Source organism: Pan troglodytes, chromosome 5 (assembly GCF_028858775.2).
Source record: "Pan troglodytes isolate AG18354 chromosome 5, NHGRI_mPanTro3-v2.0_pri, whole genome shotgun sequence".
Lineage (NCBI taxonomy): Eukaryota > Metazoa > Chordata > Mammalia > Primates > Hominidae > Pan > Pan troglodytes.
The window spans coordinates 32,328,324-32,344,993 of record NC_072403.2 but is presented as its reverse complement, the minus strand read 5'-3'; the positions used below and the strand labels follow the sequence as shown (position 1 = coordinate 32,344,993).

The window sequence follows — 16,670 nt, the reverse complement described above, 5'->3', positions numbered from 1 at the left end:
CCTTTAGTCCACACCATGAATGGAACATTTCTTCCCACAGCTCCCATGCACATCTGTTACAGGAGTAACTAGCCACATGTCACTTGGTCCTCTGGCCCAGCCTGGGTCAGTGTCCATCCTAGACCCAGTCCATGTGGTGAGGCTGCAGGGCCATGTGATATGGGCATGTATTGGAAGACAAGAGGTCACTAATGCTAAATAAATGTGGTGCAGGGAGGGCAGAGAGACCTTGAAAGGCATTCACTATATTCTCAGAGGTGAGCCCTTATAACAGACGCTGTTGATGCCCCATCCCATATTCTCTTGGCCTATCACAGTTTGCCAATAGCTGAGGCACAGTTTTCTGCAAAGATGACAACCTTCCCACCTCCAGTGAGTATCTCCCTTCTCCTTTGCCTGTGAGCTTTATCACACCAGTGATAGTTGCTTTTCTGCAGTTATATAGCCCAATCTTAAAGTGCATTAGAATTAACACTCCCAGGCCAATCTTCAATCAATTCAAGCAAAGGAGGATGGGAAGTGGAGATAAAGTCCCAGGCCCTGTAGTCCTTAGGAAGATTCTGAGCTATATCACACATTTCATATGGTTTCTTAGAGAGTCCTAAAAGGGATTGAGCCAAGTTTTCCACATGGTAACTGACTCATGAATGAACTCTTTATCTCATTTCTCATGTAATTGGCTTTCTTTCATTTCTCAATTTATTTCTGTACTTGTGTTTCCTGGGATCACTTCCCAAATCAGTGTGGTGAGCTGAGTAGTGTCCCCGCCACCCACCCTTTGAGTTATATCCACTAAGAAACTTATGAATAGAATGTATAACATGGCAAAATGGATGTTACACAAAATTAAAATTACGGACCTTAAAATAGAGAGATTATTCTAAACTGTCTGGGTGGACTCAGTCAAATCACAGGAGTCTTTAAAAGTAAAAGGCAGACTGAGTGCCGGGGCTCATGCCTATAGTCCCAGCACTTTGGGAGACCAAGATGGACAGATTGCTTGAGCTCAGGAGTTTGAGACCAGCCTGTGCAACATGGCAAGACCCTGTCTCTACAAAAAAAATACCGGGGCATGGTGATGTGGGCCTGTGGTCTCAGCTACTTGGGAAGCGGAAGTGGGTGGATTGCTTGAGCCCAGGGGACAGTTTGCAGTGAGCCGAGATCACGCCACTGCACTTCATCCTGGGTGACAGAGCGAATCCCTGTCAACAATAAATAAATAAATAAATAAAAGGAAGGAAAAAAAGGAGAAGGTAAAAGAATCAGAATGATACAATGGAGAAAAAGAACTAGGAGAGGAGACTCAATGTACTGTTGCTGCTTTGAAGATGGAAGAAGGGAGCTAAGAGTCAGAGTGTGGCAGCCTCTAGAAGTGGGTACAGTCCCTGGCTATAAACCAGGAAACAACTGGGACCTCATTCCTGTAAATGAAGGGAACTGATTCTGCCAACGATCTGAATAAGCAAGGAAATAGATTCTTCCTTAGAGACTCCAGAAAGGAATCCAGCCTGCAGACACCTTGATTATAGCCTGGTGAGATCCCTGTGGGACTTCTCACCTGCAGAACAGTGAGATAATAGATTTGTGTTGCTTTAAATCTATGAATTTCTGGTAATTCAGATGGCAGCAATAGAAGAGGCATCCAATAAGCGTTTTGTGAAAATGCTGCAGTGAGGTAAACTGAAACTGTGGGGAGTACAGTGGGTGTGTAGACTACTCTACTGTGCTGAGTAGACACCACAGTCTAGAAAAAACCAAGTTGAAGAGTAAGCATTATTAACAAATTTATTGAACAACTAGAACTTGACAAGCACTTGCCCAGTAGAGGGGATACAGTGGTGAGCAATAATAGTGATGATAATGAGGAGCAGTTTTCCCTAGCAGGCAGCAGTTGAAAGGAATATGGGTTTAACATCCACCAATGACCAGGAGTGGACAGATCCTTTTCCAGGAGACTGAGTCCATAGTGGGATTAAAAACATCCCTGTAATTCTTCTAGCTTCCTTCATCCAAATTACCTATATTACAGAGAATCTCTAGGGTATTTGCTCTGCCTGGAAACCTTGATTGAAGGAAGGCTGGCTCTGGCTGCACGATCACTTATCACATTTGTTGGGTGGGAACACATCTGTTCCCCATTATTAACTGAGTGTGGCCTCTAGTCTCTTTCAAAGTCACATGCCCTGTGGGAACTGCAACGTTATTCTCTCAACCAAGACACTCTGCAGAGCCAATCCAAGGAGTGCTGGGTCTAAGGCTCTGATAATCAGCTGGGAAGGAGTCCATAGGGGTCTTAACTCCACAACCACTCACAGTGATCTCGATCCTGGAGCTGTCCTGGGAAGGGAACCTCAGGGCTGCATGTGGGTTCTTCCCATGCGGGAAAAATCAGGCTGGAAAAGAACGAGCAATTGGCCAGGGACTGAAGCTGAACATCTCCCAACTGCACAAATTACTGTATGAGTTATGTAAGCTACTTAATGTTGCCCTGCCTCTGCTTCCATACTTGCCAAATGAGACTACCTGACAGGGTGTTGTGAGGATTAAAGGAGTGACACCCACCAAAGCTCATAACACAGCACTCAGAACGTTTTAAATTCTCCATTAATGTTAGTCATTGTTTCAGATCCCAGCTCTGTTGTTCACTATTCCTGTCTGCTTTGTAAAGTCAATACACTTATCTACACCCCAGTTTCCTTATCTGTATAAAGGGCACAATAAGATGGCACCAAACTCAAACAACTGTCCTATGGAATAATCGAATGAATATCAGTAAAGTGCTTCATTGTGTGCCTGTAGCTTTATGGTTCTGACTGGCTGTTGTGGAGGGTGAGACCCTTAGCTCCAGGCTGGGCAGGGAGAAGCAGAGATGTTACTTCAGCCTGAGGCTCCCCACTTTTATTAGCTAAGCCCGGGGTCACTGGTATCTCCAGGGAATGATCAGGCACTAGGTCGGGATCGGGGGAACTCTCTACTTTTGGTATTGGGCAAACGGTCAGGGCAGTGGGCTCCAAGGTCAAAATTCTGAATACAGGATACAGAGGCTCAGAGGAAGAGGCGTGCAGAAATGTGTAGATATGAGATCCATCCGTGGCATTGTAGAACGAGATATCTCCAGTCTCATAGTCCAGGAAGACCCCCACTTTCCTAGGGGGCTCAGGAAGTTTCAGGTTGGTTCTGGGCTCAGTGTGAGCCCGATACTTATTCCCATCAGTCAGGCCCATAGTCCAGTATCCGTTCTCCGGTGTCATTTTGACCCAAACTTTTTTCCTCTCCACGTTCTTACTACACACCCCAATATGCCACTCTTTTCTGTCCCCCATTTCCACCTCCCAGTAGTGTCTCCCTGACATGAAGCTTTCACAGCCAAGCACACAGTAACGCCATTCAAATCTCTCAGGGTTGTCTGGTAGGTCATGGGGCTCCTCAGCACGCTGCACACTCCTCTGGTCCTCAGAAACAAGGAGGATGGCGTTTGCCATGTCTGGGTCCAGAATTACATCTGCTGCAGAGAGTTTGAGGAGGTGTCCATGGGGTCAGCCATTTTTCCTGGATTTAAGAGCCACAGCATGCAAGGCTTGGGCCATGCTGAGGAGGTCCTTCCAGAACCCCATGTCCCTAGCCTGCCCTGAATGTGATTCTCTCATCAATGTCATTGGTGAAAGCCCCAGGGGTCTGGTGACCAGAGGGGAAATGAAAGTAAGGTCAGTATCTGCCTAACCCAATACCCTGATGCGGCCCCAAGAAGCAACAAGGATCCTCTTTCTACATTTTTGTTGTTTCCCTCCCCACATTGATTCTGCCCACTGATGCTTTATACTCAGAGGTTAATTTTCTTTTCTTTTCTTTTTTTTTTTTTTTTTTTCTTGAGACAGAGTCTCGCTCTGTCTCCCAGGCTGGAGTGCAGTGGTGTGATCTCGGCTCACTGCAAGCTCTGCCTCCCGGGTTCATGCCATTCTCCTGCCTCAGCCTCCTGAGTAGCTGGGACTACAGGCGCCCGCCACCATGCCCGGCTAATTTTTTATTTTTTATTTTTATTTTTGTATTTTTAGTAGAGACGGGGTTTCACCGTGTTAGCCAGGATGGTCTTGATCTCCTGACCTTGTGATCCGCCCTCCTCGGCCTCCCAAAGTGCTAGGATTACAGGCATGAGCTGCTGCGCCGGCCCTCAGAGGTTAATTTTCAATCTTCACTCGACCACTCGTGAGCTAAATGAGTTCCCCTTTTCTGCAGTCTATTTTTCCATACATCCAATTTATTTAACAAGGTGGAGCCTCATCTGAAGCATTTCCTCACCTGAAAAACGGGGATAAACACATGAATCTCTAGTGCTGTAGAAGGCAATCATGTTATTTACTCAGCCCACAGCAGGCCATGAAGGAAGCTCCTCATCTTCCTGATAGCTGCAAGGCCGTCTCTGTGCTGGGCTCTGTGTGGCACCTTATATGCCCTAGATTCACTCTCCAGCCTTCAGCTTTCTCCACCCTCTTCTGGACCCCAGGAATCTGTCCTCTATGGACAGTGCCACTGGGCTCCCTTGTCCTCTGGTTTGCTGTTGTGTTTGGCCAATGGGAGGCCCTGATAGAAGATTAGAAGGAGAAAGAAAGGAGAGACACACCGTTTAATTTCCTCCTTCCTCCCTGCCAGCAGCAGCTGGTGGTGCTCTAACAAGGCCTGACGACTCTTCTCAGGAAGCTCCCTCTTTAAGCTACCTCTTTCTCTGGGTTCCAGTAATTGCCTCCCCTTTCTAGCCCTCCCAGGCTAGGGGTGGAGACAGCTCCCTACTGTTGGGAACCATGGGGGCACTGCACTTTTCCTTGTTGCTTTCCCTTAACCCTTCTTTCTGGAAACCTTGTTCAACTACCCCGTTTGAGCTCACCATCTATTTCTTGCTAGGTTTCTGCCAAGCATGTTCATTATTCCTTCAGTCTTCACCTCAACCCCCATGAAAAACAGATTGCAATCATCATCTAAAAATGTGGAGGCCAAAGCTTGGAAGCATTAAATCCTTTGAGGAGATACAGGCAGTAGGTGGCATGAGAAGCCTGGGAAGGACAAAGTTCTTTGGGCACACATCACCTCCTCTCCTTGGCATTTCCATCCTCACTCTCCCTGCAGTATTACTCAGTGTGTGTCTCCTTCCCCTCACCTCCACCCTTTATGCGTCTTCCTACCCAGGAAGGAAGTCAAGGGAACTTTTCTGCTCCAAATCACAAGAGTTGGAGAAGAAAAAAGGAAAAAGGAATGTAGTCCCTCAGGTTGTTGGTCCAGGGAACATGCAGTGATTTACTCACCAGGCTTGAAGAGGGCCATTTTTCCATTCTGAAAGGAAGGAGACACAGATAAGAAAAAGGTCAGTATTTTTGTACTTTTCCCACTCCATTCTCCTCTCACTACATGTTTTCTCTCCTTTTCTTCAGAGTCTCTTCCAGGGTCCAGCTTCCCTCCTCTACAGCTCTGATGGATCAGAGGTGGCACCTTCTCAAAAATGTCAGGCTTGGCTCCCTGTGTCATGGGGGGTGCAGGATGCATGGCCAGGCTTTACAAGGGGGTGTGCAGGATCAGGAGTTTCTCAGAGGCTCCAGAAAAGTGGAGGTGAACCCCCACCACACAGAAATTGAGTCTTTAGATTAGATCTAATTAATCCAGCTGAGCGCATCCATGGGTCACAGTGGAGAAAAAGTTGAAATATTCAGGGCATGTGACCCAGCAAACTTACAGAGCATCAGGCTGACTTATTGGTATCGGACGAAGACTCCTCTCCACCTACAATGAAAGAAAGGTAGAGGTGTCACCAGAACTCTGCCTTTTCTGTGTTGGCCCCTTCCCCTTCTTTTTGCATCCATCTAGTCTTTTTTTTTTTTTTTTTTTTTTTTTTTTTTGCCATCCCACCCTTCCCCACGGTCTCCATCTGCAGGTACAATTCTTTCTTCACCTCTTCTTAATATCAAGTGTGGGAACATTGGTTGAACGCTAGTGGCAGGGCAGGCACTATGAGAGTTCCTTCCCAATGGGGTCCAGCTCATCTGTTTTGAATCTGTACCTGGGCATAGGTGTCACCATGTCTATATGTGTATGCCTAGGAGTACAAGATTCATCCTTCTCAATCTGTATCATTTCCTACCTTGCTCTAAAAAGAATTTGGGAAATTTAATGAGCAATTTCAGGGACTAGTTTTTGAAAGCAGTTATGATCTATCTGTACCAACTGAGCCACTGTAGCTACTCCTCTTTATTAGACACACTTTTCTCCCTCCCTCTCTCTTTTCTGATTTTCTCATTTCTTACATCTTCCATTCTTGTTTTCCTTTCAACAGCCTCTAGATTATGGGAAACAACAAGTTTCCTGCCATAGAAAATGCACCTCATCCTTCTCTTCCCTCTTCCTTTTGAAGTGTACCCCTGGATATTCCTCAGTGCTTTTTAGAGCTTAAGGGTCTGTAGCCCCTAGTACAAAGAGATTGAAGACCTCTTTTTTTTTTTTTTTTTTTTCTAGAGAGAAAAAGCACTGGGTGGTTTCTCCAAAGAGCCACACTTGTTTTCTTTTTCTGGGTAAAGGGATCCAAGACCACTTTTCAACCCTGGGCTATGACTTATGGGCTGGAAAACAATGAAGCAGAGAGAGAGTAATAGATTTGAATTCAGAGAAAATGTCAAAGCCACTCATGAGTCAAGTACTGGATTTTTTTCCTCTCTGCAATGGAATGAACAGGGAAGAGTCATCAAGGTGCTCAAAGCGAGGATAGGAAGACATGTCTGGATCTCTGGGGGAATGGTAACTTACTGAGTTCCTCCTGGAGGCTCTCTGGAAAATAACCAAAAAAAAAAAAAAAAAAAAAAAAAAAAGATGAACTGTTATGGGTGAGGTTGGTGTTTTGGGAAATAAACCTTAAACATGATGCAGTGCCAGGGTGGGGGAGAGAGGTGAGGTTTTCAGGCTGGGGCATGCAAGCCAAGAGCTTAGATTCTCTGCTTGCGTTGGATACCTCTTAGGCTTATTTCCTGCTCTGTTGCAGCATATCCCATTTCTTTCATCTCTTGCTCACTTTCTATCTCACTGGACAGAGCAGTTATTTCCTTCTGTTGTCTCCACAAGAAGTAACTGGCTCCGGCGAGAAGTAGCAGCAAGATAGGCAGGGTCCCTGCCAGGGCTGCGATCCAGGGCTGGGCGCTCCTGAAGAAGGGGTCTGCGAAGGGGAGAGTTGTAGGTCATGGGCGCTGGTGCACTCAGCCTCCCCAGCCTGCAGCGCCCCAAGCTTTAGCTGCTCAGCTCAGGTTGGGGGTGGGGAATCTATCTCATGAGGTTAAATAAGGATTCTCTCCCTAAAGTCTCAGAGGACTATAGATAAGACTTTGGTAAACCCTCACTACAAGCTACTACTATTACTTATCTTGAGATGTCTGCCTCTCACATGGAAAGTAACTTGAGCAAAGTCATACACATTTTTTCTAAATATTTTTTCAGTAGGTAACACATGTACATCGTTCAAAACTACATACACATAAAGGCACGCAACTCTCTCATCCACCCTGTCCTCCCTCCCTCCATGTATTAACTTCTTAATCCACTTAATATGATGCTTAGGAACATAACCTGTGGAGTCAGAGGGTATGGGTTTCAATGCTGGCTCCCCCATGTGACTAGCAGTGTGATGTTGGACTACTTACATAACCTCTCTGTTTGTAGTGGCCCGATCTACTAATGTAAAATGAGGGTAATGATAATACCTATTTCCTGAGGTTAGAAGAATTGAATTAATGCTTATAAAGTGCCTGATGTACAGTGAGTGTTACAAAATTGCTTGTTGAAGTTTAAAAATGTAAACTAACCCAATTGAGAACTAAAAAAAGTAAATTAAAATATATTCTTATTTTTCCTCTTGTTTAAACTAAAAATAGCATTCTATACACGTCCCTCTGCATCTTGCTTTTTCTGTGTAAAGTGTATCTTGGAGATCTTTCCATATTAGTATAGAGAGAATTGCTTCTTTTTCCTTTTACAAACTGTGCAGTATTCCCTTGTATGGAAGTTCCCTGGCAGTGAACATCTGCACAGTTTCTAACCTTGTGCAATAGTAATCAGTGCTATAAGAAACCTTTTACAGGCCGGTTGCAGTGGCTCACGCCTGTAATCCCAGCACTTTAGGAAGCTGAGGCGGGTGGATCACTTGAGGTCAGGAGTTTGAGACCAGCCTGGCCAACATGGTAAAATCTTGTCTCTACTAAAAATACAAAAATTAGCTGGGTATGGTGGCACATGCTTGTAATCTCAGCTACTTGGGAGGTTGAGGCAGGAGGATCACTTGAACCTGGGAGGCAGAGGCTGCAGTGAGCTGAGATTGCACCACTGCACTCAAGCCTGGGCAATAGAGTGAGACTTTGTCTAAAAAAAAAAAAAAAAGACACACACACAACGAAAAACAGAAACCTTTTACATGGATCATCTCATACAAATGCAAGCTTATCTATCAGATAAATTCCTAGAAGTGGAAGTTTGGATCGATAAGTGTGTAGTTTGGATAGATATTGCTATAGAGCCCCCAACAGAGGTTGACCTAATGCACATCAAAAATACAGGAAGTTACATGAGCAAATGACTGAGAGTCACTGCCTTCCTACATTCCTATGAGAATCATGTATTATAAGCCAAAGCAGTTTTGATTTTTGCAAATATCATAAGTGAAAAATTATTTCATATGTTTACCCAGTGAGTGAGAATGAGCACCCTTTTGTGAGTTATTTCCTTTTCTGTGAATTGATAATTCATGGGCTTTGTTAACATTTTTTTTACTTGGTTTTTATTTTATTTTATTTATTTTTTGAGACAGAGTCTCGCTCTGTAATCCAGGCTGGAGTGCAGTGGTGTGCTCTCACTCACTGCAACGTCTGCCTCCTGGGTCCAAGTGATTCTCGTGCCTCAGCCTCCTGAGTAGCTGGGATTAGAGGTGCACTCCACCACACCTGGCTAATTTTTTGAATTTTTAGAAGAGATGGAGTTTCACCATGGCCAGGCAGGTCTCAAACTCCTGGCCTCAATGATCTGCCTGCCTCGGCCTCCCAAAGTGCTGGGATTACAGGCGTGAGCCACCATGTCTGGCCAAAACTTTTTACTAGGTTTTTAGAATCTCCTTCTGATTCAAGGAGATCAGCTCTTTCTCTATGATATGAGTTTGTAAATATATATATATAACCATTTTGTCATTTCACATTATATAAGGAGCTTATCTTAATGTTTTTCCTCCAATTCCCATTGCTTGTCATACTTTCTGGCAGATAGGAAATGTTCAGAAAATGTTTGTGTTACTAACACCTTTATGGAGGAAAGAAGCTCCCCTGGCACAAAGAGGAGCCTCCAGGTCTGTGCTTTGGGCCTTATATTCAGTGCAGAGACCCAGGTCGACCACAGATATTAACACATCCCCCTTCATTCAACTGCCACAGCTCAGCTCAGAAAACCTGAGGCCAAGCAGGTACTGACCTGCGATGGAAATGCTGGCTGTCTTTTCCAGGCCGAGGAGGGAATTTCTGATGATGCAGGATACACCCTCCCCGGAGCCGCCTCTCATGATCACAGATGCTGCTACTTCATATAGGCCCACTCTGTCTGCAACCACAGGTGCTTCCACAGCTGGGATGTTCTCTCCCTTGGCGTCGCTCCACTGTATTTGGGGTTGGGGGTACCGGCCGGTGTACCTGCACTCCAGATGGATCCCTCCATCCTCATAACCCTTCACTTCGATGTGAAGATTAGAACCCAGTGCTGTGGAAGGATAATTTGGCCTAAATTCTGGATAGCTCCTGTATTAGGGAGGGTCTCAATGGGAATCAATGTCAGACTCAGATTTGATAATTCAAGAGATATTTCATTCAGGAGCTGTTTACAAAAGTGTGGTCATGATGAGGGGAAAACTAAATTTGCTAGTGCAGTATCCCAGGGTCAGAAACAGTGGGGCTATTCCCACCCACCCCAATTACCAGAGGGAGGAGGAGAGGAAGCTGTTTTGAACACAAAAAAGAAGAGATTCATGCATTGAGGACTTCCTTTAGAGGAGCTGTTACCTTCAGCAAGGCAATGCAGCCAGCCTGAGGGTAACTTGCAGTAAGGAAGCCAGTGAATAAGAACCCAGACTTCTTCCTCTTCTCTTCCTCCTATGATTGTCTGCTAGAGATCCCCTTAAACCAAACCTAACCAGAAGCCACAGGGCAAGGGATTGCACTGAGAAAGAGAAAAGCTGTCCCAACATATGGAAACTGACACCGGGTCTCTGTGTCATCCTGTTGAACATAAGCAATTTCACAGAACACAGACAATGGCACTTTGTGACTATGATGGATCATGGGAAAAACAATACCCCACATCATATGTGAGCATAGAGAAAAACATGAACATTGTCCAAACCACAGCAGTGACCAAACATCCCCCCTCAGCAATGAGGGATTGCTGCCCCTTCATCAATTACAGCTTTTGTCTCACCCTGGTCTCCTTCTTCCTACATAAGATTGATGAAGGCTCTCACTCAGAATTAACCTGCCCACACCTTCCTGATGGAATCTCATCCAGAGCAGAGGGCTAAGTCTATAAACTCCCCCGGCCCCAATCCCCTAACACAAGCCCAAATTGTATACCAAGTCTGCTCTAACACCTTCTTACTGAGACCCCGCCACAGCTCCCCATGATGTGTGTTCTTCCTCACTGCAACACGTAAGAAATACAGCTAGTTCTACTACAGGAGTATTCCTGGGGATGGCTAGTTGGAAAACACTGGCAGCAGATACAGTCACTATTCCACCTCCCAGGACCCATAGTAGTGTGCACTTGGAGACACAACAGAAGCCATCTGTTACACAACTAAACCAAAATGACTGTGTACCAGTCACTGAAGAGATGGTTTCTTATGCTTCCTATCCCTCGTCCTTCACTTCGCTTATATCTCTGGTGGCCAGAGGAAAGGAGTTCTTTACTTGAGCATGTAGGGTACAGCAGGAATTCTTCCTAAAGGAAAACCTGTGTCTTACTCAAGGGCCTCAGAGAAGCTAAGTTGGGAGGCAGTGCAGGCAATTGCTAGTGAGCAGCCAGGAGTGTCTGCAGTGCTTTTGCAAGAGGGACTCTGCATCTGCTCTAGATCCTACAGAGAAATGTTCTCAGAACAAAACCTGGAGGCTCACCTGCAACCTTCAGCTCCACCAGGGCTTTTTCATAGAAGTCACCATCTTGGAAATAACACAAGTACTTTCCACTGTCAGAGGCTGTGACGTTGTGTATTCGGAGAGCAGCCTTCCCTTCAGTGATGCCATCCCGCAGAATTGAAGTTCTCCCTTGATACGGTGCACTCTGCCTGTCTTCCACTTCCTTTCCATCTGCATACACGTTCACCACCTGCCTTAGGCTGGAACTTACCCACTTCAGCTCCATGGTCTCTGCACTCATGGTCGGGAACAGGTGACAGGGCAGATCAGCGTCTTCACCCACCATGGCCAGGATGGGCCCAGAGGGTCCAAGCACAGAAAACTGAGCTGTCAGCACAAGGGGGAAGCTCCATCAGAGGGTTTTGGAGTTGGGGTCATGAGAGGAAGGGTCCTTCTCAGACAGGGAAGGCGAGATACAGAGAACCTAGAGGGGAACACAATCCTAACAGAAGGGCCATTTGTCTCTTTGTGACAGGTGATCCTTCAGGTTGGGATGGACTTCCAGGTATGGGAATGAGTTAAAGGTTCTAAGAGGGCATTTAGGTAATTGTCTGCTTAATTAGGTAATTGAGATAATTGTCTGCTTCAGAAACATAAATGTGGAATCGTGGAATCATTCCCTACCTGAGCAAGGAGTGAGCAGCTGGACCAAGAGGAGGGAGACATGAAAGTTGAGCAGAAGGAAAGCCAGGGAACTTGCCATTTTCATCTATGCTGCATATCAAGAGATACCAGAAGGTGTGGGACAGACACTATGGCCTGGAAGAAGCTTTAGGATTCTGCATGGAAATGTCCACTTTCCCAGGGCTAACTCAAGTATGGTGACCGAAGAAGATCTTACCTCTGCCAAAAATGTCTGTCCTTGAGTGTCTTTACCTTTGGGTTCCAGTATGGAAAACCATCTGTAAAAATAATATCTGTTATCTGATCAGGACATCTCTGACTCTACTGCATTCAAATATTAAAATATTCAGAATCCTATCACTTCCCCACACTTCCCTTGCCAGGTCCAAGCTTCCATCATCTCCCTCTGATTCATGAAGGACCCTCTTCACTGGATTCCCTGGTCCCACCCTTGTTCAGCTCTATGGGTGTCCAACACTATGGACTCCTCAAGCGTCAAACTCTTGGCCATTACTACAGTCAACTTATGGCCTGGTTGCTCCTGGTGGGATCCAGGCAGACTGCCTGGCAGAGGCTCTGAAGTCAGTCAGGGGCTGAACCCACCATGTTTAATCACAAAGATATTGATTAGGAGAGCTTTGAATAAGACCAGGCTTTACTCATCTTTTCTTTCTTCCCTTCATAAAGTTATTCAACAAATATTTACTGAGCACCCACAATGGGCTGGACCCACTATGGTAGAGTTAGGGACACAAAGAGGGTAGACAATAGGTAAAGGCTCTACAAGTCACAAGCTTGATGATCTCGGTCATGGGACAAAACCATTTCAACTTTAGTTACTCAAAAATATCGAGTATGAGACTTAGAATGTTCACAATTGGCCCAGCAATTCCACTTCCTGATGCTTACTTCAGCTAAGTACTCGCATGGGTGCAGAGAGAAGCCTCTGTGGGAATGACACTGCAGCACTATTTTTAAAGTATAAAAGTGGTTACCAACGAACCAGCCACTCACAAGAGACTGGTTAGAGGAATGATGGCTCATCCCTATGAGGAAATTCAATGCAGCGGTTAAAAAGAGTGATTTAATGTCACTAGCCTGGATAATGGAGATATACTAAGTGATTAAAAAGCACCTTGCAGAACTATACTAATGATTCAATTGAAAAACAAAAGCAAAGCTATACATTTCTGCATAACTATATATGTAAATGCCTGAAAAAGTCTAAAATGATGGATGCTAAACTGAAAATTGGAGGTTAAGCGAGTGAAAGGACACTTTGGCCTTTTGCTTCCTTTACTTTTAAAATTATTGGAATGCTTTAAGTTTAAAATTTTCATGTATTAGTTAATAACTAATTATTATGAGGAATAATAGTGACTGGAACATATTAGCTGCTCAGTAAATACTAACTCCTCAACAGTTTCTCCCAAAACAAAGGAGCATGAGGCCTGCAGCCATCATACCAGCTGCTGTGGGTCTGGGAATGGCCTCTGAGAACAAGGTCTGCAGATGGAGGTGGGGAGAGATGTAGAGGAAGCAAGGGAACAAAGGTCTGTGCAGCTGGTCATGCTCCACCCCTGCCTGGATCTTGCATCCACCATCAGACTAAACATTATATTTCACCACATCTTCTGCTCCTCGAAACTGCTCTTTATGCTCCTAAGGAGAAGGAGGTATTATTAAGCTAAGCTAAAAATTTCTCTGCTGTCCTCAGAGGGAGAACTTTTATTTTTTAGGTTATTTATTATTCATTCTTTCTACTATAGACAATTTTGCCAAAGAAAAAAATATAAAGGAATAAAACCTTAAATACTCTGTAGTTATATACTTTGCTAATGGAAGTGGAAATGTTTCTGGAAGCATTTGGCCATGTACACATGGCAAGTGCCTTTAAAATGTTGTATTATTTGCCCCCAAAATTCCAACTATAAAAGTTAGTGTTGAAGAAAAAAATTTAGAGATTGATGCAAATATTTATGGTTAAGGCTGTTCAATCTAGTAAAATCTATAGTAACAAAATGTAGAAACTGAAAAATCCAAAATAAAGAAAGAGTTTTAAAAATAATTCGGGTTTTTTATTTGTTTGTTTGTTCTTTTTTCTTCTTTAGGAGCGGCTTTCTGAGTCAGAGTAGGCTCACAGAGACTCCCAATAATTATATATTCATACAATGTAGTAGCTTGTAACCATGGGAAATCATGCTTTAGGTTTTGGGGAAATGATGAATGGAAAGAAAACCAAGTACTATCCCTAAAAGATACCAAAAATGGTTTAATATAAGGATCCAGTGTTATTAAAATTATAAAGAATTTCACTTAATTAAAGTTATGATTCCTAATGGTTACATGGAACATGTTTTATGACTCAACCATGCATTGTTTGTCTATTCCCCACCTGTTGAATACGTATGTTGGTTCAGATTTTACTATATTATAAATACTTCTGTAATAAACACATTTACATATAAATCTATGAGGCACATCTCTTTTTTCTTCTTCTTCTTCAGAATTTCTCAGAATAGATGCCTTGAGTTGGCCAGAACAGATTTTAAGGGTTTTTTGTTTGTTTGTTTGTTTGTTTGCCCTTTTCTGACCACAACACGTTAAGAACATGCAGTTGGAATATTTCTTCATTCATGTTGTCTCCCTTTCCTTCCACTAAATCCCAACCTCTGCAGTTCCTTATACTTTGCAGTACTTCTCCCGTCTTCCCACGTGCCCATATGTGCATGTGCGGGTGTGCGCATGTACACATGTACACACACACACACACACACAGGCACTGCACCCCTTTCTCTGGGCGAGTACTCTCCCTGCATGCCCACTCACCACTCTCAGCGATTCAGCCCCGCTCCTCCCATGCGTTGTAGCCCAGGCTCTAATCAATTTCCTGCACTTACCCCTTGGTATTCCCATTGGAGAATCAGAGCCCACAGAATAAAGATGGTCAATCAATAATTATCCATTCTTTCTATTATGGCTTAGCCTCTCATCCGGGAGAAAGGAAGAAGAGAAAGCAAATATTGTCTTCTCACCATGAGAAACAGTAAGAGTCGCTCTTTGGAAGAATTAGTTTTTTGATTGGCTCAGAGGTGATGTTTCTCATCAGTTGCTGGGCAGAAACCACTGAGGAAGGTTGAAATGAAAACTGAAAGTACATTGAATTGTACACGTTGAGGAAAAACTCCAGCCCTACCTCCCTTAGTGTTTGTGTTTCTGTGTTTATCTATTTGAATCATTCTTGTGCGTGGATGTATATAAGTATTTCTTTATATTCACCTGTCTCGTGTCTTTTATATGGTAATAGAAATATTAGCAGAATGGAGTAGGAAAATAAAAAAATTTAATGTGCAAAGAGAGGAAGATGTGCACTAATTAAGATGCTTCTGTGGCAGTTTGCTTGCATGTAGATAGGTACGTAGAAGAGGAGGATCTTTTTTACAGAGCCTAATAAAGGTATGAATGGAAAGAAAATGAGACAAACTGCACCTCTTTAAGAACTTCTGACATTTAGGCTTAGGATATGGTATCAAATAATATAATTTTTCTGGTTTCCAGAGGCAGTGCTGCTTGACATTGTTTTACCTTTCCCAGGAAATTCTTACTGCAGATCTTTCTGAGCATCTTCATTCACCCTCAGCTCCTGGTTTGTGCTATATTGTATTTTCTTGGGTATTTGTTTCTCACGCTGCCAGTGGAGTACATATTCTCTGAAGCTAGACACTCCATAGGCTGTGGTCTCTGTAAGGCTCGTTTCCTGTACACCATCTCTGTAAGGAATTTATGGGACAATCTTGTTCTCCCTGTGGCTTACGACCTCAAAACACACTTTTTTGGGCTGCAAGCCAGAAAGCTCCTAGAGCTAATATGTGACTGGAGCTGATGGGATTTGATTATATTGCAACAGTTTGAATTTAGGCTGTGTGGTATCTGCTTGAGATGGCTGGTTGCTTCTGCAGTGTGCATGCCCCCTTCTTCTTAGTGACAAGGCCTAATTTTCTGGGGTACTGCATCCTGCTCTTCCCCCTTGAAGATAGGGCAGGCCAAGGGACTAAGTTGGAGCCAGCGGTTTGTAGGTGAAAGTTGTGGGCTTGTACTTCTCCCAGAAATCCTTCAAAGGGAGGCCAAAATAGCTGGGGGTGCGAGGGTACACTCTCCCTTCTTCCTTCTTTCTCTTGCCTAGAACATGGACTTTGGACCCGGAGGTGCAGTAGCCCACCCTGGGACCATGAGGCAGCCTTGAGGTTGGAAGCCACACACTGGGACAGCAGAGAATGAAGTCAGAAGCAGGCTGGGGCATGAATGACATATCTGAGGTGCCAGATCAGCCCTGGACTGTCACCATCTAAATTTATTTAAAAAATTTTTTTCTTTCAAAATATTTTATTATATATTAGTACTCAGGGTAAATTTCCAAATAAGTTTATTTTTCATGAAAGGAAAACAAATCCTTGTTTTGTTTAAGCCAATGGTACTTCTGGTCTCTGTTATCAACAGAAAAACACAATTTTTCCCTCCCCCTTCCCCCTCCCCAACAGTTTATTATAAAACTTCTAAAATATATAGCAAAGGTGAAAGAATTTCAGTAAATTCCAATATATCTACCATGTAGATTGTATAATTAATATTTTAGTTTCTTACTTTATTATAAATCCATCCTGCTGTTCACCCCTATTCATCCATCAATATTTGTTTATTTGTTCATTTTTTTATTTTTAAATTCAGAGTCTATCAGAAGCTGTGCTGCTTGAGATCGTATTAGTAAGAATGAACATCCCACCTTTGCCTGGAGGATCCAAGTCACTTTGACACAAAGAAGCAGCCAATGTGCTAAGCTTCAGATTAGGAGTTTCTGAGCCC

General features: G+C 43.9%; 1 protein-coding gene across 1 annotated transcript; it reads right to left on the bottom strand.

The window, feature by feature from the left end:
• Positions 1-1,767: 1,767 nt before the first annotated feature.
• On the bottom strand, positions 1,768-14,893 carry BTN3A2 (butyrophilin subfamily 3 member A2). The gene is given in 13 exon segments (XM_063812180.1): positions 1,768-3,845; positions 4,194-4,270; positions 4,273-4,296; positions 5,295-5,322; positions 5,720-5,766; positions 6,667-6,693; positions 6,784-6,804; positions 6,986-7,186; positions 9,478-9,759; positions 11,166-11,513; positions 11,811-11,900; positions 12,028-12,088; positions 14,711-14,893. Coding segments are annotated over 11 exon segments (2,184 nt in total). The 5' UTR covers positions 11,896-11,900; positions 12,028-12,088; positions 14,711-14,893; the 3' UTR covers positions 1,768-2,801.
• Positions 14,894-16,670: the final 1,777 nt, after the last annotated feature.